We start from the raw sequence: 23075 nt of genomic DNA, 5'->3' as shown, positions 1-23075 counted from the left end.
AATCTAAGTTTGACTGTGAAGATGCCGTGTCTACGTAACCAACACCTGAACTCAATTGAAGGCCTTCGATCAAGGGTTTCCCAGAAAAAAAGAAATTCTGCCTCAAGGTTCCAGCATTAATTGATGCCTGAGTTTCGACCCTGTCTGCCTGCCCTGCAGACTTAGAACTTATCAGTTCCACATTTGCAAAAGTCAATTCTTTTACATAAACAAATAATACTACGTATTCTGACCAATTATATGTGTATAAGTATGTATATATATGTGTGAATATATATTTCTCTGAAGAATACTAACAGAAAAAATTAGTATTTGGTAGTATAAAAACATATATACACATAAAGAAAATATTTACCACCTTCTGCTTTCCTTTTGATACTTCTGTTAGCAGTAATGAAATTGGTGAAACAGAAGCTAACTAGTCTATTCACAGGTGATATCACGTCATGACAGTATGTTCATGGATATATCAAGAAAAGCACCGCTAACCAAAATAATCCTTTAGTAAGAATATAGACAATAACAACTTCAGTGCCATGAAGCTAGCATTCTTTTTAATCATTAAAATCACAAATATGTCATCATAACAAATCAAATAGACATATGCTGGGTCAGAAAAGAAAATGTTGTTACCTAAATAGGATCTGGTGTAGGTGTTATTTAAATATTTGTTCATAAACAATATCTTATTGCTTTAATCACTCACTCTTGTACTTGACTTACTGAGTACTTATGAACATTTGTTGTATCGGAAGCTCTAAAATAAATGTAAATACCTTAGAAATTTCCTTATTCACAAAAAATTATTTTACTAAAATACTGTTGTATATGTAAAACAAATTAATATTTGCAATAATATCATTCAGTCCATTCAAAATTTACAGTAGGTCTAGCTAAAATTTTGGGCTAAGATTAATTAAGTAAGCAAAGAGGTTTATGAGTAAAATATATCTTTCCAATCTTCTTGTACCTCAAACTTACCCCAAGGATAAAATAGTAAAACAGAGAGAAAAGAAAACATACAAACAAACAAACAAACATGAACAAAAAAATCCAAAGAGTTAGAGTCAACGCATTTGACATCTGCAAAGTGAAGTAAAGGAAGGTAGAGATCTTCTGTAGGAAAGTGAAATGGTTTGGTAGACTAAGCCAAGAAATGAGCATGTGCTTGAGGACACAGACGTGGGTACAAGTATGTCTTTCTTGTTCTGCAGAATTCCCAAAATGCTTAGAATTTGAGACATACAAGTCCTTTAAATGTGAAAATGAAGCTAGGGGTTAAAACCAAGGACTTTATTTTAATGTCTGAATATTAAACTCAGGTCTCCACACTATTCTAGGGATGATGGGAAACCCCCCTACTACTTCTCTGCACAGGAAACAGGAAAGAACCTCAGAATCTGGGGTAATGGAAAAAAGTGTAAGTCTGAAAACAAAAGTGTGAAGTCTAAAACCATAGGGACCATGGTGAGTCCTTCAGCTACTCGTCACTCCCATTCAATAATTTCATAACCCCACAAGACACTGGGGCAATATCTCAGTGAAACTAAATAAATTTCATAGAAAAAAAATCATAGAACCAGTGCAAGTAATTTCCAATGAGCCAGCTATTAAGGAAAAGCCTAGAACTCATAAACACAGAGACTGTACATAAATGGTACCCCAGCTGAAAGTTTTTTAAAGTTGTCTTGCATGTAAATAAGGACACACGGCAAATAGCAGGCACTAATGAAGTCATTTAATCAGAATGATTTATCTAAACTTGAAGCAAAACAAACAAACAAACAAAAAACAAAACAACACAACCACAACAACAAAACCCCCAGGAAACCAAAGGAAGGCTATAAAATACAGGTAATAGCATCAAAGCTATGGGAAAATATAAATATTTATCTGGAATAAAATAGCTTACTGCACTCTTAAAGCTAAACTGGGCCAGCCTATTTTAAATGACATATAAACTAATTCCAAGAAATTAAAGATACGAGATCTGAAATTTAAAATTCATCATTATGGTGGAACTGTGGTTAAGAGAATTTCCATGAAGGTAAACCAAGTCAAGGAGACAGAACAGAAGTCTTAGTTTGGGGTTGGGGCTGTAATATGCAATTGGAAGTTAAAGAAAGACAGAACAGAATTTATTACCGAGAAGACATTATCAAAAGACGTCTTTTCAGAAAGGAAACACCTAAATTTCCAGATCCAAAATTGTCATGACTATGAAAGAACAGTCCACCACAACCCACAGTGGAGACCACAGGATGCCACAGTCTCTCAAAGGCAATCACGGAAGAGGGAGGAACAGAGATTTCAGGAAATCGTTGTCCACCTAGAATTTTATAGTGGCTAACCTGTCTGTCACATGTGTGGGCATGGGAGATAAAAAATTTTCAAACCTGCAGTTTCTTTACTTATCTTAGGATGTGTGTAGAGGATGGGCAGAAAATAAAGGGGAATTTCCGTATTTGATTAGAGAAACAACTATTCAACACAAATGCAAGGCAGAGAAAGGCACTGTCCGGATGGTTTGTAATGGAAGCCCCTATATAATATGTCTATGGCAGCAGATTAAGGCGGGAGTAAGGATGAGAGACCCCAGAAGGAATGCCCTCAAGGGAAAAATAGAGATCGACTGACATCTTCACTCTGGGAAATTGCATTGGCTGGGTTTCTTTTTTCTCCCTTTCAACAGAAAGGTTGGAGATGTAGGGAAGGATTGAAAAAGTCCAGTCAGGGAACAACAAGGTCATCATGACAGGAAAAGAGCAATACTCATCATAAACTGCTTGAGTCACAATCATATTAACAAAAATACTGGTGTTGAGATGTGACACCATGCACTGTGAGCTTGGAAATGGGAAATAAGAAGAGGAGATACATGCCCATGGCCATATGAGAAAGTTAGTCATTACTATCTAAAATGGCCCATGACTTGAAAACCATCAATGTTCCTATTATTAGGGAATGGGAAAGCAATTCCAGAAAGCAGGGAAGAAAATACTAACAAGAGTTACCTCAGAGTAGGAGAAGGTAGGGGAAATTTGAGAACCGTCAAAGCCATAAGGTTTCCATGTGACTTTGTCATATCTTTCTTGGGTATTACTCAGCTTTTTGATTTTTATAAAAAGTTGAAAGTATTTTTAAAACTAAGTGACAGAAAGAAAGGAAACTGCATAGTGATGCCTAAGGCCTTAGGAAACCACAAATGGGAGTATTTTTATCCTATTCACTTATCTAAAATACAATATCCAAAGCTATCTTTCTGAGTCTCCTTTTTACTTAGTGGTTTTAACCATCTGCTTCTTGCATGAGTAGATGTCTTTCTATAACTTCATGAAGACTGAGCCCCCAAGCTTTGAGCAGCATTAAGCTTTTCTCTGAAAGGGATCTGTATGATGCTGAATTTCATTAGTTAAGAAGTAACTAATTATTAATCCATGCATCAAAACATAATGTTAACAAAGTCAATATTCAAGACCTCTATTTTTTATAAAGCAAACTTAAATTTGTAAATATTGAAATTTCCATGTGCCCAATCACATGAATTTCATATCTTTTTTCAAAGGCAGAAACACTTTGTGGTAGTTTGAATGTAGTTGGCCTCCATAAGTTCACAGGAGTGACACTATTAGGAAGTGTGCCTTTTTCGGAGTAGGAATGGCCTTGTTTGAGGAAGTGTGTCACTGTGGAGAGTGGACTTTGAGGTCTCATATATGTTCAAGCCATGTCCAGTGTCCCAGATCACCTCCTGTTGCCTGTGGGTCAAGATTTAAGAACCCTCAGTTCCTCCAGCACCATGTCTGCAAATGCTGCCTTGCTTCCTGCCACAATGATAATGGTCTAAACCCCTGAACTGTGAGCAAGCCACCCCAATGAAATGTTTTTCTTTATGAGTTGCCATGGTCATGGTGTTGCTTCACAGCAAGAGAAACCCTAACTAAAACACACATATTGAAATTATTTATATGAGACCAATAGTTACAGATTTGGGATAGTTACTTATCCTGAGACCATGGTAACACTTTGACCAATCTCTGAGCATGTCTGGTAGCCAGGAAGATATTAGGCCTAGAATGGAATTTTGACCAGAAACCAGGAATATGTTTTTCCCTTTAACACAGCGATTCTCAGCCTTCCTAATGCTCTGACCCTTTAATACAGTTCCTCATGCTGTGGTGACCCCCCCAAGCATAAAATTATTTTCATTGCTACTTCATAACTATAATTTTGCTACTGTTATGAATCATAATGTAAAAACTGTGTTTTCCGATAGTCTTAGGTGATCCCTGTGAAAGAGTCATTTGAGAGCCAAAGGGATTGTGACCCACAGGTTGGGAACTGCTGCATTGTTTCTGCTGCTTTTCTTTTCTCTGGGATATAAATTGTCACATTAATAACATATTAAAGACCAGCTTTAAGAGTAAAATATTTGTATTCCCTCTTTTTAGTACTTACCATGTTCTTTTTTTTTTCTTTCAAGAAATCAGTATTTCATAGCTCTTTAGTGTCCCATGATTTTCCATCTTCCTCTAAGGTTACTGTAAAACATCCTAACCCTCCCAGACCAGTTCTTTTTTAACTGTCACTTTGGGGGAAAAACACTCAATTCTAAGGGGCTTACACTGATGCTCAGGCACAGCAGAAGCAACTGTACAGTGTCTCTTGAGTTCAAGGAGTATCTAACCTCAATCAAAAAAAAAATAATGCAAAAGAAAGCCACAATGGAGTGAAAGCATCACTTCCTTGTCATATTTAGGGGAAAACACCTATCACACAAAAGTTTCTTTTTTTAATGGGGCACTTGTGGCAGGCTCCCATCCTTTTTTTCATGATATATTCTGCAGTCTATATACATGCAAGCTAGTCTCTGACAGTGCATATCCTGAGCTGGCAATATAGTTAAGAAGTAACATTGAAATATTTTCCAAAAAAGAGGCCCAGCATAAGGAACCTGAAAACTTAACTCTAATACATAGTAGGAACAGGGCTAAAACATTTCATGAAGGATGTTTAGCCAAAGGTTGTTCCTTGGTTAGCAGAAAACTCTATTTAAAATAATCTACCTAAACAATTCTTTTAACAAACCCTTTTCTTATGCTGTCCATATTTAATAAATGTATATCCATTCAACCAGGAGATGAAATCAAAGCCTGAGAATAAGGTTGATCAGTTGACCAAGTTCCCATCCAATAGACTTCTAGACCCTGCAGATGGTACATCTTGTACATACTCAGCACATCTGTGTTTCCTGTCTTTCCCATTGCTATGTCCACTGAACAGAACTCTAATCCAACTGAATTTCCTAATGGAATTGCTATGCTCCTATGTTCTGCCTCTCCCAGCTTAACAATCTTTCTTGATTAGAATAAATCTCAAGTTTATCTCTTTGGACAGACTTCATGACCTTATGTGGATGGTTACACACACACACACACACACACACACACACACACACACACACACACACACTCGCCATTCGTATTTTTATGTTTATCTCTGTCTGCTCTCTTTTTTTCATAAAGCTGTGCTGAATTTCCACTCACTTGCTTACCCACTCTCCAAGTTGCCTTTGCAGTGGGTCTTTAAATTTGTCTTTGCATCATTTTACTACTTCTCATCCATCTATCAGCCCTTGATTCATAATCCGAATTCATTAAAAGTTCTATCCCCTCTGTCCACATGTTTGGGTTCTAGGTTTGTTCTTTTTTTTTTTTTTTTTTTTTTTAAAGATTTATTTATTTATTATGTGTACAACATGTATGACTGCAGGCCAGAAGAGGGCACCAGATCTCATTTAAGATGGTTGTGAGCCACCATGTGGTTGCTAGGAATTGAACTCAGGACCTCTGGAAGAGCAGTCAGTGCTCTTAACCTCTGAGCCATCTCTCTAGCCCCCCTAGGTTTGTTCTTATTTATAAGCATGTAGTAGGTACAAGATGATAACTTTAGAAAATTCACTGATTTGAAAATAAGAAAATGCTATCTATTATTCATGACCAGTAAGAAAAACTCAATCATCCATCTCAGTTTCCTGTTTTGGGACTACTAACAGAACACTACTATGAGTTCTAAAATTTACAGTGGTCTCAATATTTTATAAAATCAAACCATGCAAACTGTTCTCCTACCTTTAGATCAAAATGAATTGATCAAATTTTAATTAAATCTTTTAGCATGATAGAATTTAACACACAACTCTAAAACCTGTCAAAAGATTCACATAATTTCTTTTTGTAAGTGTATAAGAACAATAAGGGAAGAGAAAAATCAATTTTGAGACATTTAAGGAGGTATCTCTTGACATGCTTAATTATCTTAAGTTCTTCAGTACTACTTTATTTCACTTTGGAAACAACTTTATGGGGCAAACACAACTCGTTCAAAGCTCCCCTTTTGAAAGTTATTGAGCCTTGGGTCTCACCTATATTAAGCAATTGTCCTCAGCTGTATTCTGTGCTCCTTTTTTCTTATTTGAGACAGAGTCTTGCTAAGTTGACCAGGATGGTCTTGGACTCTCTGTGTCACTCACCCAGGCAGGCCTGAACTTGCCATCTTCCTTCCTCTGTCTCCAGAGAAGCTAGGACTATTGGGCATGCTATCAGGCTTGACTAGAACCAGGCTCAGAATTCTATAATCCACTAATTGCCTCATTTACATACCATAAGCTTGAAATTTTGAAGTAGTAATATCTTTGGAGTAACAATGCTTTATGCAGATACTTTTAAAATATAAAAAAAATCAATGAAGATTGCATATTGAAATACAACAGTTTGAAAATTAATTTACCATACCTTCTTCCTTAAGTCAGAGAATCTATGATAAAAGAAATTGTGACTAGTCATAAGAGGCTGAAATTTAAAAAAAGTTGTCATGAAATAGAAGTCAAGGACACTGTGTGAAAAAACAAGAAAGCTGCTTTTGGATGCTCATTTTAAAAATTAACTCTTAATAACCAGTAAAAAAGAGAACTAGCATTTTAGTCTACCTATAGCTGATAGTTACAGCATCCTGGGCTTGAATAGCATTATACAGTTTATAATATAAACTGCATACTCACTACTTCATTTGCTCCTTAAAAAAGATCTGTCTGTGGTTTTCTTAAGCACAGATGAAGAATCTAAGAGACTTAATGAACGATGGGGACAGAGTCCCATTCTTCAGTTTCTAAATCCATTGTGGGATTCTGCACAAAGCCACACAACGCTCACTCACCCAGGGTATCATTATCAGTGTATACTTACATTTCAGCACACCTTGGATTTCATAAACAGGCTTGAGAATCAAAGTCCCATAAAAGTCTTCAGGGAATGGATTGGGTGAGTCCCACTTATTTGAGAAATTTGTAAGTTTCACAGTCCGTGTTCTGTTCTTGGGAATCTTCCATTCAACAATTTCTTTTAGGGTATAAATATGTTCATCCTCACACTCATAGAATTCTCCTTCTTGTGACAATGGCAAAGTAAATGAGTGACTCTGATGACTCCTTACCACACCACAATTCACCAGTATTTCTCCATCAATCTCTTCCACTGAGTTGAGCCTTATTGGCTCACCCTGCTTTATGGTGAGATTCTCTAGTTGTATATCCTTCAGGTGATAAAAACAAGGATGTCCCAGTCTGCTGGGTCCGATTTGAATGGTTCTTGTGATTTCTTCCATTGTAAGGTATGGAGTTTTATCAGCCATGACCTTAAATAGACCTAAGAAGAGAATCATGTGATTAGAGTTATTACAATGAAAGTTCTCATAAGAAAATCACAACGATAAAGTCATAAAGCAAGCATAGTATAACTTTTAAATCTTAGGTGCCTATTTTAAGTGTGTGGGCATGAGTCTGCTGATGTGCAGACATGTGTCGAGGCCTAAGGACCACCTTAGGAACACTATCCTTTGAGACAAGGTCTCTTTTTGGCCTGGAGCTCACCTACTAAGCTCTTCAGTGAGGACCAGGACCCAACTCCATTTTCTTGAAACCAGGATTACAGGCTCCAGGCCAGCTTTCTTACCTAGAATCTCGGGGTTGAACTCAGGTCCTCAAGGTTGCCATGCAAGCATTTTATTGACTGAGCTATATCCTCAGCCCAAGATGCTTATCTGAATCTTAAAACTCTTCTATGAAAAATGTCAGCATATACTTCTTAGCTTATTAAATCATCTGAACAGGAACAGAAACGGAAACAGGGAAAGTTTCTTGAAATACCAAATACCCTGTCCTCAGAAATGGGAAACCCAGCTAAGATGTGTGCTGTCTTAACTACCAATGTGATTTTAAGAAAGGCATTTAATCTCTCAACATTTTTCTAATTTTTAAAAAGAGAAGATTTGATTAGCTTTTCCATGAATATATTCTCCTTTAGACACACCAATTAAAAAGTGGAATACATTTCCTGCAAGGAAATAGATTCAGTCAGGTTTTGATTGAAAAGCTGTACAGCTGGAACCAGAGAATTAATGTACTAAGTGTAGTTGAACCATATGCTTTAAAATACATTTTATGTTGTGTATACCATAATGAAAAATCATTCTAATTAATGTGTGAGTTCTAAGCTACTTTTGAAGCACTATGACTCTCCAAAGGGTAATTTGACATGTAGAATGTCCAATTTTTCTTTCTATAGAATTCTCAGATGAAAACACACATTAATAAATCATAACATAATGTATCACAGTATATCAGCTCTCTTCACAAGGCTTCATGAAATTATGTTGGCTTAGAATGTTGCTTGGACTTATTTTTGTGCATGTATATACATATGAGTTGTGAGTGTGAATGTATTTCTCATGTGTGTGCCCACCTATATGTGAGGGTGTACATGCATTGGTGTCCATGTCTGGGGAAAGGCAGGAATTGACAGAAGGTGATGTCCTCAACCCCTTCCACTTTATTTATTAATGCAGGTTCTCTCAAATAAATTCAGAGCTCACTGTAGCTAGAGTTTTCCTGCCTGGCCCACAGTCAGGACAAATCTCTGTCACCTGCTAGTCCCACAGCTGCTCAGACCCAACCAAGTAAACACAGAGACTTATACTGCTTAAAAACTGTATGGCCGTGGTAGACTTCTAGCTATCTAGCTCTTACATCTTAAATTAATCCATTTCTATAAATCTATACCTTGCCATGTGGCTCATGACTTACCAGCATCTTCACATGCTGCTGTCATGGTGGCAGCTGGCAGTGTCTCCCTGTCTCAGCCTTCCACTTCCCAGAATTCTCCTCTCTCCTTGTCTCGCCTATACTTCCTGCCTGGCCACTGGCCAATCAGTGTTTTATTTACACAGAACAATATCCACAGCAGTTCACTGATCATTTAGTCTAACTAGCTTGTTTGCTCCAGACATCCCTTGAATTTGCTTCCCAAGTACTGGGATGGCAAACAGCCACTATGCCTGCCCTGATTTTTTTTACTTGGGTTCTGAACTTCGGACCTCATGCTCATTATAGCAAGCTCTTTTCCCACTGAGCCACCTAACCATCCCTCAGGACTGAATATCTTCAATGAATTATTCTTTCTTTGTATTATTTCTCTATTTTCAAAAAATAAAATATAGTTACATCATTTTTCCCTTCCCTTCCTCCCTCTATCCCTTTGTCTGCCCATCCCCCACCATTCTTCCTCTCAAAATCATGGCGTCTTATTCTTTAGTTGCTTTGGGTGTGTGTGTGTGTGTGTGTGTGTGTGTGTGTGTGTGTGTGTGTGTGTGTAAAATTACGAATACAGTCTTCTCAACTTGTTTACTCAGTAGTACATGATTTCAGGGCTGACCAATCGGCATTGGATAATCAACTAAAGGCTCACCCCTGGGGAGAACTCTTTCTTTCAGTTTCAGCATCCCTTAGTCGTCTGTAGTTCCCTGTCTAGGGATAGGTCTCTGGGTATTTCCTCCTTCCGTGCTAGCAATGTCTATTGATGTTGTGCTTCTTCTGGTCTTGTTTAGGCAGCCATATTGCCGAGGTATCATTGGTGAAGGTGCCCTGTCCTTTCTACGAGACAATTTCACAGCAGTTTGCCTGGTCCTCTGACTGCTACAGTCTTTCCACCCCATCTTCTGTGATATCCCTGAGCCTTAGGTGAGGAAATTGTGTTGTACATCAGCTTCTCTAATTTTTCTACTGAAGTTTCAGTGTTTTCATTATCATAATAATTTATATCTTACTAATTTCACATTCTGTATTTTTCTCAATATCACTACCTTGGATTTTTACTATTTGAAGCATAGTTTTTACATGCTAAGGAATTGCTTTCTTTGAGCTACTTTTTTTCTATTTCTGGGCATGTGTGCTTTGTATTATATTCAGAAATGTATTTGTTAAATAGATTTTTGTATCTGCTATAGAAAATAAAGACAAAATGCTTGTTTTCTCATATAAAATGCTTAATGAGTATATAATATACTAGCATGCTCTAAGGAGAGAGCATATTTGTAAAGCTTAAATGATATGGCATGGAAGAATATCTTGGTAGTTTACTCAATAAATGTATTCTAATTAAATTTATCTATATAACAAATTCATCAAGTTGTGGTATCTTGTATGTGCATTTATAATTATTTTTCTAATTCTTCTGATAATTTTTCTTTAATTATAAGTCTATGTTTGATCACACCAAGTGAAAAGAAATTCAGGTTATATTTAGATATGAATTCTTGAAAAGGTACCAGTGCCTTGTATGTAGCAAGCAGACACTCTATTACTTAATTAAAACCCAATCCCCTGTACTTAAAATCTTTCTATATCAAAAATTGTTCATCTACCAAATGATATACATGAAGACTACTTGAAAAAGAAGCATTTTCTTTGGAAGATTTTTGTTGTTTTTTGTTTTGTTTTGTTTTGCTTTGTTTTAGGGATTCTTATATCAAGTAAAAATCCAATACATTGTATTCTTGAATTTGCCATACTACTTGAGTCTGTGTGTGAGCATGTGTGTACCCACATGTGTTTAATCATTTGTTTGTGTATAAAGAGTAACTAGTAAGATTTCACAATCATTATAAATAGAGAGAAAGTGCCAAGAATTTTGTGAAATATGTATTTAAATAGCTATCTAGAAGCTCACAAAGTAGTTTTAGCTATATGGATGACATGAGCCACAGAAGAATTATTTAGAGTAATCTTTCTTAAAGAGTAGAGTCATCTAAGGTAATAACAGACCTAAAATATTAGGGATTAGAAGTTACCTGAACCCCATGGGCTACTGTTATTTCAGGAAAATCACAGTCCTTATTCCATCTTATTGGATGTCTTACTGCAAGAAGAAGTTGTATCTATGAATTTGTGTGTTTTCTCTTAGAAGGTGACATAGAACACAGTTTAACATACCAAATGCTGGGATACAGGGAAACTAGTTGACTAATTTATCTCTTCACCTATTGCAACCAGTCCAAAGAGTTCCTCCTAATAAGTAGCCATTGGTGTCATGTAAAATGGGACAGGTTTGCTTTTGCTGAGAATGACATCACATTGCATATTTAATTTACAATGTAAGAAGCTAAACATAAAATTAAACACCATCAAGACAGATCTGTTGTGTATTTCATCACCTCTATCATCTTTTTGCACAAAGAATTTAAGAATTTGAAATAGAGAAAAACAAAACCTATTCTCCTCACTCCTAGTGAAGCAGCGAACTTGCTGTTCCTGTCTACCTACTTGTCTGAACACTGGGTTCAAATATCGTGTTCATTTATTTTCAGGTCTGTTTTTCAGACAGTGGGAAACAGTCTTGGTCTTTAGCAGTGGCAGCATCTCTTTATAGAAGGTTATCCACACACGTGGCTCCTACAGCTATAGTCCCCTTAAAGCTTCATTTCTGTGATGAACTGTCTAGAGAAACTTGAACAGCTCTGTCTATTGGTCTCTTTGATACCCTACCAATCACAATGTTTAGGGATATGACACCAATAATTTCACAAATTAGTGGCTTCCTATATGGGCATGCTTTTTCTGAATAATGTACGCAATTCTTTCTTCACATTTATCTATTATCTATCTGTCTGTCTGTCTATCTATCTTCTATCTATCTATCTATCTATCTATCTATCTATCTATCTATCTATTGTGTGTGCATGTGTGTGTGACACACATGCTGTGGGAAGCATGTAAAGTCAGAAGCTAACTTGGAGGGGTTGGGCTTTTACCTTTTTACCAGGTGGGCCTCAGAGACTCAGGTTATCAAGTGTGATGACAATTACCTTTCTCTGTTAAGCCATCTCACTGTTATTCATAAATTTGGAGAAAAAAATTTTTAGAATGAACATGACACTTCAGAAAAAATACATAAAAAAATGAAGTAAATTAAAGTGTTGAAGTGAGTTAATAAGTGAATTTATTCTTTCAAGTCTATTATTTTACACTGTGAGGGAGTTATAACTTATGATTTTTTATTATATTTATGTGCACATATTTGTATTGGAGCGCCCATGCCATGACATGTGTGAGGAGGTCAGAGGACAACTTGCAGGAGTCAGTTCTTTCCTTCTATGATGTGTGTCCTCTGGGTCAAAGTTCAGATCCTCAGACTTGGCAGCAATGGGCTTTACCCTCTGAGCCATCTTGTCAACCCTTTACCAATACTTAATGATGTTCAAAACACTAAGAAGTGAGACATTTTCAGACATATCCAAGTCTGAACAATTTTTTCATATGCATTATTTATCTTGATAATTATCTTTTGGGAACAGTAAAACAAACATCACTACTGGAAACATGGAAAAGGTCACAATTTTCACAGCCTAATCACGGCTCTAAAAATCTCTAATCAGAGCTGTGACATCCAAATTCTGCCTCTAGCCACCAAGCCAATCTGTCTCCCTGTCACACATATGACTTACAAGGACACTATTCACAAGAACAACGTGTTTATTCTGAGTCAAAAGGCATGTTTGCGGCTCTCCCAGGTGGCCTTCCCTTCGTACAGACCAGCCAGCCTCCCCTAAACTCAGAAAGACAGGATCACTCATTGGTAGTTCTCTGTGCACAGTTTATTCTCATCAGATAGTTTTTTTTAACCTTTTTCTCTTCTCTGTAATCAATTTTCACAGAAACAGAGTGTACATTTAAAAATTATGTCTCCTCAAAATATATCAGAGCATGACTGTAAATCCACCATATAAAATCATTTAGAAGATTACTGAATCTTTCCACTCTAGTCTAATTCTCAAACTTTTTCCTAGTTGCAACCAAATCTATTTCCTCCATCTCCAACATAAATAATGTTGAAATAAAATTTAGCTACTTTTTCTCATTATCTTCTCATACCAGCAATATTAGAGTTTTTAACTTATTAGCAGCTCACCATGGGCAACAATTTGTATGCACGATACAATTTCATTTTCAAAATAGCAACATAAAATAGTTCCCATTAATAAATCATGAACATTTCACAAATACAGATGTGAACTTTTGAATAAATTTTCTCTTATCATAAATGTATAGAAACTTAGTAGATTTTTTGGCTTTCAAAAGTACAAAGGCTTAATCACAGTTATGCATTTCAACTTTACATCATTATGACAAATCACCAGTTGCCCAGCTTTTCACAAGCTGACACAGGTTGCTTCCAGGTGGATATCTATCTTCCCTTTGGAGTATAGAAAGACATAGAAATCCAACAAGAGAAGAAAATGAAAATCACTGATCTTTAAGCCATTGTCTGGTACTAGTCTCTGGTATCAGGTGGCACTCTGCCCCTCCTGTAGTGATGTGCAGAGGAAGGACTAGGGACTCAACGAATCAGGTGAGCTGACAGAACTGCCCAGGCAAGTTCATGGACATCAGTGTGCTGTAGGTCACCAGCCACACTGAAGCAGATTTTTAAATATATGATTATAGGTTTCAAATACAGTGATCCTCTTGAAATGGGCAAACGTCTTCACACATGCCCTACAAGAAACCATGTACTGAAAATAATTCCATCACAAACACATGGGAACAAAGCTAAACAGGACAGAGCTGGCATTTCTACTCCCATCTAAGTTTTTCCTCAGCCACATGATGAGGTAGAATAATAATACTCCAGCCTAATGAAACAGGAAAATAGGCTGAACATTCCTTAATACTTCAAAGTTAACAAATACAAACATATAGGTACTGTTATTATAAAGAAACTTTTACCTCTGAGATACAAGTAAAATCTAATATATACAAACAGAAGCAGATAAACTTTATCTAAAAGCATATATATATATAAAAGCATATATATATATATATATATATATATATGATGTAGTTTAAAATATTTAAAGGAATGATGTCTGCAAAGGAGCTGGCTTGGAGATAGACTGTCCAGTATAGATATCTGTGAATTTTGTCTTACCATCAATAAAGCAGAGGATTCCTTGAGTCATCTCTAAAGATGGTTTGATTTGCAAATTCCTAAACATCCTTGTTATTCAGTATTTACCTAAAAGATCTCTCACTTTATATGTTCCTTGTTGCTTTTCTATCATTTTGTTGCCTCCCCAAGACATTCTGTAGTAGAGCATAAAGACTCCACAAACTTAGTGTTTAGTAGAACTTCGAGCATATGAATCTATACTCAACCTCAGGTTGCAACTATGTACATGGAACGTCCCGTAAAAGAGAAAGCTTAAAGTCCTTGAGCAAATGCCAGAGTACACAGGAATAATACCATGAGAAACTTCTCTAGATTTCCTAGTTGAATACTGGATAATTATAGAACACCATGAGCCAATGATGGAGTCCTATAATTTTCATAGAAAAATTTTCATGAGTACTTCTCATCCTCTTGACTAAGATCAATTGTGGAAAGTCTCAAAATGACCCCGGAAAGGAATGGGAAGCAAGTCCAAGTTTGTGATCTGGAAATGCTGCATGGAAGTTCAGTTGAGTAGTTGAGAGGGAAGAGAATACATCAAAGATAAAGATCAAGCTGCAGATTAAGCCAGGCTGTAGAATTCCAATGTCCAATCATCATTGTATCAATAATTGCACTGAGATAGTCTGCAGTAGCTATAGAAAGCTTTTAATATTTCTTTTAGCCTGCAGTGAAGAGTACATCATAAAACCTTTCATGTTTTTCTCTTTGGTTCAATTGTTGTATGAGGTAAAAGAACACCACCATAGCACCTCTTCCTCAGAGGCATTTAAACTCTTTGGAAGGACATTGTACAAGTTTGAGATGTTTAGCCAACAACTGAATCTCAGCTCAGATGGTATAACTTGACACCAATGGCTAAGGCTCTGTTGTAATAAATGTGCCATACAAATTTGTCTATGTTAACATTCTCTTCCTAAGTAGTAAGGTAAGGATGAGTAACAAGCCTGAACTCAGAGACTTCATGGCTGGACATAATTTCCACAGACCATACACACCTCAGAATATAACATTGAGTTTTGTTGGAGGAACTTCAAAATGCTATAGATTTGTTGAGTTTGAGCAGGAGAACTCAGGCACATGTATGGTAAGAGTTAGGTAGTTTCATGTGGGGATTGCCAGTTCTGAAAACTGGGGTTCATTTCTGGCCTAGCTCTTTCCTCACTGCATGTGAGAACATAAACCTTTGTAGATACAATGTTGTCTTCTAAAAAGTGCGGGAAACGATATCACCTACCTTATAAAGTCATTATGATATTTAAACTAAAATAGGTAGCATGTTTAGACAATACATGAAGAAACTGGTTATTATCTCTCTTGTTTCCCTTCACTTGGGTTCAAAGCCATTGCAGGGTGATTGTAAGGTCAGACAGTGTAATATCACTACAAGTTCAGTGCCAACCAAAGCCCACTATATATTCCAGGCCGGTTCCAATAGACGAAGACAAAAATGTGCCACTCTGGCCCTAGCATACATAGAGCAAATTTTCCCAGCAATGATAATTTCCACAGATTTCACCACAGTGTTTGAAAATGGCAATAAGCCTCGGGTGACATGTTTAGGTGGCCCACCTCTGGAGAAGTATTTCGAGGTTGCTCTCAGGAATCTGAACCTATGCTTTGATAAAAGGCTGAAAATTTAACCACCGTAATTTTATGCTCATAAAGAGCAGTGGTGGGAAGAGTACAAGGAAAGATGTAAGCACATTTGAATGCACATGCTGTGCTACTTGGAGTATTCACAAGGTGTGCATTATGCACAGTTACCCAAGTTGCCCCGAACAAAAGAAGCCACAAAATGCCAAGGTGTTTTTGAAAATGCGTTTTATTCAGGACTCTGAAAGGGAGGTAAGGCCATAGATGGGGGCTACCCCTCCCTCTGTTTTAATGATCTTAATTTGCTAATGGAACGTTCGTGGCAAGATTTCGGGAGCCACGCGGAGCTGATTGTGCTGTTTGGTATTGATGTTGCCTGCAAATTAAATGTACCTAAGTAGCCACCTGTTTGTGCTTATGATTATGTAAAGCCCATATGTTTCCCTCTCTACACATGGGAGGTAAATATTGAAAAAATTATTCTGGTGTGAAGGGTGAAAACAGCAGCAATTCTTTTGTAACTGTCAACATATGCCATGGTGTTTCTGGGGAACGTGGTGCTTTGTTTGACATATTTGCTGATTTTTGCCATGTAGTCAGTGTTTTGTTTTGTTTTTTTAAAATCTGTTACCCAGTTACGCAAAAACAATTAAAATCCGTTTACATTAAATTCAAATTAAGAGAGGTATAATTTTCTGAGGTAACCATAAGTTTTAAATGGATGTTGCAGATTACGATGTAAATCGTTTGATTTGCAAGATAAAGAAAACTGAATGACTTTCCCCAGCCTAAAACAGAAACCTTTCTCTCCAAGCATAGGCCTTCTTTTGGTTCCAAACAACAGGAATTTTCAAATTCCACCTAAATTTAACACTTTCAAGCGTGGGTAGCCCATGCACCCCATGGGATTTGCTAGCCTCAGACAATTCAGGCCATCTAAGAAACAACTGAGCCCAAGATCTAGGCAGTCTTCCTGTGGATACAAGGCTGCCTAATTCCACTGGGGTGTTTTCAGGACTCCCTCATCATCCTACCCCCAGCTCAGCCCCCAACCTATACCTCCCTGCTTCCACTCCCTCCCCTGAGAGTGCTAATTGCTGACAGTCTTCGGGGCCTGTGGGCATCTGCCCTGCTCTTTGGGGGATGCTTGCCCTGTTTTCTTACCCCACCTCATCCTGTGTTACAGTTTTTTGTTCACTTCGGCTGAGGTGAGCGTGCGGTATACAAAGGACCAGTACAGGACATATATTTTAAATGCTGACATTTAATGGATACAAGTGTCCACTTAACATTGTGGCTATTTCTGCATTGGAACATAATTGAGGAAAAACGACATTCAGTTGTCAGTTCCCAGGGCCTCAGACTAAACATTTGTGTTTAGACACAGCTTTTTATAGTGCTGCAGCTACCTTGTTACATCATGGTGTGTGTGTGTGTGTGTGTGTGTGTGTGTGTGTGTGTGTGTGTGTGTGTAAATTCTTTATTAATGTGTAGCCAGTTTACACTGTTTCATATAGTGAAGGCACAGTTTTAGTGTTTCCTGATAGCTAATTTCAACTTCAGGAATAAAACTAGACTTTAAAAAAAAAAAAGACAAAAAGGATTGAACTTGCTATTGTGATCACTTTACACAAGAAAGGTTAACAAACTAGGCTTTCTCTATGCTTTCTACCTAGGGCTTATAACTAGTAAGGTTATTGACAGTCTAGCAGCCTGCTTCAACTTCCCAATAAAAATTTCACTTACAAACAAAGATGACTGAAAAAATATCAAAATTACATCATCAAGACTAAGAATAAAGGACCAATTACTTTTAAAAAAATGAAAATAAGGAAGACAGTTGAACCTGAAAGGTCTTTTTAGGCTGAGCTGAATTTAATAAAAACTCCCTGTATATTTTTAAAAGGTAATCATAGTAAGCGCAGACAATCATCGCATACCTACTGTGTGCTGTGTGTCAAGGTGGATGGTAAACTCTTATGACGTTCATGTTTTACAGCTCAGTGGATGAGGAAACTGATGAGTTGAAGAATTTAGCCACAAGTTCATTAAGACTTTTGAAACTTGTGAAAAGACACTGTGTGTCTTTTAAGATTCATCTATGCAGATATATTCACTATTAAAATCACTTACATTTTCACTAGACTGAGAGGGTCTCTTAATTTTTGACATACACTTTTGAATCTTTATGTATGTACAGGTAGAAAGGTTTTTCAAAATATTGAGACATTACTATGTAATGTATTTGTGTAGGCTTTCTCTCTTTAGTATCAAACCATGATGAAACCTAATGTTTTTAAGAATTTTTCAAAAATAAGACTTCTGATGGCTGAATAACATAGTGTAACATTTGTCATTACTTACGATTACTTTTCAGCTGACTACATTATCTTGTCCTAATAAAAATTCTGCAATGATCATTGCTTTCGAATTTACTCTGATATGCAGAGCGTTGGATTAATTCTTTAAACATGAGAAGGCCCTTTTCTCTGTACACTGCCATTCTAGGAAGGCTGAATCAAGGCAAAGACAAGTACAGTGCAGTCCTAAATCACAATCTCTGCACATGTGCAAAGTGAGGGTTTGCTAGTTGATTGACAGGTGGAACCTGAAGTATATCAAATCTTTTCAGAAGGGCTAGGCATTCTATTGCTGAATTTAATTTCAGACAGTGTATGATTTCCCCTTCAGTTGGTTGGCCATTTTTTGAAACTTCATTCCCACAATCAGAAAAAAATGTAGCTAAATTTTACACATGTGGAAGTTTTCATTATTGCCTTAATTTACATCAGTGACTACAAACTAGATTCCATATGGGTAGGAGTCATTTGAATTACTTCTGTCCACTGGTCGGCTCTCAGTTAACTTCCCGCAAATTTGTGTTTTTGTTGACATTGATTGTGTGTGTGTGTGTGTGTGTGTGTGTGTGTGTGTGTGTGTGTGTGTTTGTAAAAATTGAGCCTAGAGCCTCACACATGCAAATCAAGTGTTCTGTACTAATTTACACCCTCAGCCCTATTTTTCTTTATTTATTTTTCTGGGGGAAAGAGTCTAGATAAGATGTTCAGTCCAGCCTTCAATTCACTCTGAAGCCCAGGAAAATCTTGACCTTGGTGATCCCCCTGCCTCAGATACCAGTATTATAGCTGAGATTACAGACCTGCCTCATCATGGCAAGCTTTTATTGATTTTTTTTTTATATTTTTAGTTTTAACCAGTCTTGTAATTTGTAATCTGAAAGCTGCTTCAAATATAATTAGTCTTAGCTAAATATTAGCTTTTTCATTTATTTCTATTTTTTTTTGCCATGTGTTAGAAGGTTGATGATTCAGTTTGATATGCTTTTTCTGAATTGTATGTAACTATTAATGGAGAGACAGTTTGTAGATTAGAAGATTCCACATAATAAACATCTTAATTCTCCACCCCAAAGTAATATTCTGCTTCCATAACATGAAATATAACTTATAACTTTATATTAGGTACTAATATGTGTAGAAAAATACTTCCTCAGCATTCCATTTTGAAAAATATTTAAATATTATTGTTCTTTTGTTCTCCAAAATGAACTTTACAGTTGTATCTTCAAGGACCAATATTACCATAATTAATATTATAAAACATAAGTTACATTTATCATTGAGCCAAACATAAACTAATTCAGAATCTATATATTCACAATAGTCAAACGTCTAATTCAAATATTCAATATATCTTGTTATTTTTAATACACTTTTCCACATATTTTGTGGTTCTTTGAAAATGTGTTTCCCCTTTTCTTTTTCTTTTTTTTTTTTTTTTTTGGTTTTTCGAGACAGGGTTTCTCTGTGTAGCTTTGTGCCTTTTCCTGGAACTCACTTGGTAGCCCAGGCTGGCCTCGAACTCACAGAGATCCGCCTGGCTCTGCCTCCCGAGTGCTGGGATTAAAGGCGTGCGCCACCACCGCCCGGCGTGTTTCCCCTTTTCATATAACTACCTATTGTGTGTTGAGTGTACTTATTCCTTAGCCTCCTACCTGCCTTTATTCACCTTATTCCCTCCTCTAGTTCCTATCATCCCCTTAGACATTTCTATTTCTCTATTCAGGTCACATATACATACGTGACCAACTCAGGTAACTATTCAATATTTAATCCTAACATATACTAAACAATTATAAATGAACTCATAGCTGCATGTTTTTATTTATAAATATGCATTTACGTCTCTGTTATTGTTTTACACTTTTTTTTTTTTTTGGTTTTTGGTTTTTTTTTTTTTTTTTTTTTTTTTTTTTTGGTTTTTCGAGACAGGGTTTCTCTCTGTAGCTTTGGAGCCTGTCCTGGAACTCACTCTGTAGACCAGGCTGGCCTTGAACTCACAGAGATCCTTCTGTCTCTGCCTCCCAAGTGCTGGGATTAAAGGCATGAGCAACCACCGCCTGGCAACACTTTTTTTTGCAACTCATCATCTTAGAAAACTTAAGAAAATTCTTGACTTTTTCTTTCATTGGATTCTATTAGTTTTTCTGTATATTATTATTATCTGCAAATAATGGTCATTATCTCAATGCTGAAGGTTTTCCAACTCATTGATCCTGAGCATATTTATTTACCACATTTTCTAAAACAATACCCAACAAGATACAAGCCTCCTACCTGCCTTGATGTCACATCTGAAGACCTGTACGCTTGGTGGTCCACACTCTGCTGTCTGTCTCAGACCTCACTACTCTCTTTGATTCTAGATAAATTATACGTTTAATTAGAGGGGTTTTCTTAAAGATTATTTTGTTTTATTTTTATGGGACAAGGATGTCAAGGATTCAATGATTGCTGAATCGTGTTCTTTAAGCAGGTAGGTTTTGTTATACTAAGTCATGTTCTAATAAAGCTGTTAACTTAAAAACATAAGGGGAAGACAAACAGTTCAACTTCAACCTTCAAAAAGCAACTAGGTTGGTCCCTCACATGTCCCTGGTAGTAACACAGACTGGCAAAAATGATACAAAATGTGCTTTAGCAATATATATATATATATATATATATATATATATATATATATATATATATATATATACTGTACTAAGGTCTGGAGATATAGATAATGGTAGAGTAGTAACTTAGGAGATCCAAGGAACTTGTTTTGACCCTCAGCATCACAACACACACACAAACACACCCACACACACAGTGCACACACACACTACACACACACACACCACATACACAAACACTGCACACACACACACACCACATACACACGCACTACACACATACACACACACACACACACACACACACACACACACACACACACACATGACTTCTTAGTATTCAGAAGGCTGAGATAGGAAGTACATAAATCAAAACCAATCTGAGATATATAATAAGACCCTGTCTTAAAACAAACAAAAATTTTTAAAAATATTGTTATTTTTAAGGCAACAATTTCAAGTCCATGAAATTGCAATAGTCAGTAGTAAAAATAAAGTATTTGTTTAAAAAGATTATTCATTACAATAAAAATGGCATCAATGACCATTATCAAGATAAATTCAATAAATATGGAATATGAGAATAAATACACATATGAGAAATACAATAAAATATGCTTTGAAGAATATTTATTGACACAGGCAAGGATATAGAAATGAACTTCTGTCTGTTATGTGAATTCATGTGACTACCTGTGGGTGGATATTTACTGTACCTATAAGATAATATAAACAAATATATCATATACAAATAATTTTAGATAGCTCTAGTATGAAAATTACAGGGTTTTTTATTACTTTCCTGGCATTCTTTCCATTGTCTAATTTTCCAGAAGATGTGTTACATGTATAATTAGGAGAAATTGATACACTTTAAACTTGGGGCATAAAAACTTATCCATCGATGTCTACAGCAGTTCTTCCTTGGAATTGTTAAAACTTGGAGAAATCTAGAGGGTTTAGGGGGTAGACAATGAATATACAGACAAAGAAATATCAGGCCCCGTTAAAAAGAAATGACTCATTAATCTATGAAAGGCTATGGAACACCCTTAAATACATTTAGGGAATGAACAAAAATACAGCCCGCAAAAAAGGGCCGTATTACCACATAATTCCAACATGTGACATTCAGAAAAGTTAAGACTACAGAGTCAGTACAGGCTGTGGGAATATAGAAGACTGAGAGGTGTGCAGAGGACTTTCAAGGCAGTGAAACTATTTCATATGATACTATAATAGTGAATAGATGTCATTCATTCATCAAAACCCATAGTTTGTGCAACACCAAGAGTAATCAAATAGGAGCTATGGACTTTGATAATGACCTGAATGTGTAAGTCCTTCAGCTATAACACTTGTATCACTCTTATGTGAATGGTGAACCTGGTGGACACTGTGCATATTGGTTTGTGGAGTCAAGGAGGATATGAAAACCAGCTTGTGCTCCAATGACTCTTTCTAAAAGAAGCAAGATATAAGGCCGAATTTGTACTATTTTTTACAGCTATACATTATCGTGGAGGATGTTATAAACAACCTCTAAATGCTTGAAATATCATTGAGTACGAATAAAATAGCATACTATACTGATGTTCTGTTAAGTGTGAAGCGACTTGAAGAACAGTGTCCACAGTGTTTAAGGGCAAGCTAGTTGCTCTCATGATGGTTTTTCCATGGCGATGCTGGAAAGAACATCATTAGGAGAATTACACGTACAGGAAAAAATGAACAAAGAATGATAAAATAGAGCTTAGAAGGAGACATGATCTATCAAAGAACACCATCAGCTGTGGATTTGTGTGGTGATATTTTATTTGTGCTTTAATAAATAAAGTTTGCCTAGAGATCAGAGGAAATAGCAAGCCATTTTAAGTAAACAAAGTCAGGCAGTGGTAGCACACACCCTTAATCCTATCACTTAGCAGGCAGGATCACTGAATGTTCAAGGCCACACTAGGGAAAAGAGTCGAGCTTGGTGACACACGCCTTTAATTCCAGTACCAACCATAGAGTTCTGGAGGCCTGTACAGACAGGAAGTGGCAGAGCTGGCCAGGAAGAGGAAGTGATGTAGCTAGACAGAGAGCAAATCAGAGGGCATAACAACAAGGCAATAAAGGTGTGGGTAGGCAGGAAGTAACTCGCATTGGGAAGCTGCAGAGTTGGT

General features: G+C 36.6%; 1 protein-coding gene across 1 annotated transcript in view; it reads right to left on the bottom strand.

Annotated features, from left to right (window-relative positions):
• The window catches only part of Themis (thymocyte selection associated), a 187622-nt gene that overhangs the window by 105862 nt on the left and 58685 nt on the right, over nucleotides 1-23075 (bottom strand). Inside the window, exon 3 of the mRNA XM_052750638.1 lies at nucleotides 7242-7700. Coding sequence (XP_052606598.1) covers nucleotides 7242-7700 — 459 coding nt within the window. The remainder of the gene's footprint in view (nucleotides 1-7241; nucleotides 7701-23075) is intronic.

Source organism: Peromyscus californicus, unplaced genomic scaffold, assembly GCF_007827085.1.
Source record: "Peromyscus californicus insignis strain IS unplaced genomic scaffold, ASM782708v3 Scaffold_22__1_contigs__length_63687245, whole genome shotgun sequence".
Taxonomy (NCBI): Eukaryota; Metazoa; Chordata; class Mammalia; order Rodentia; family Cricetidae; genus Peromyscus; species Peromyscus californicus.
The sequence above is the reverse complement of the archived record's forward strand: the minus strand, read 5'-3'. Positions and strand labels throughout refer to the sequence as shown.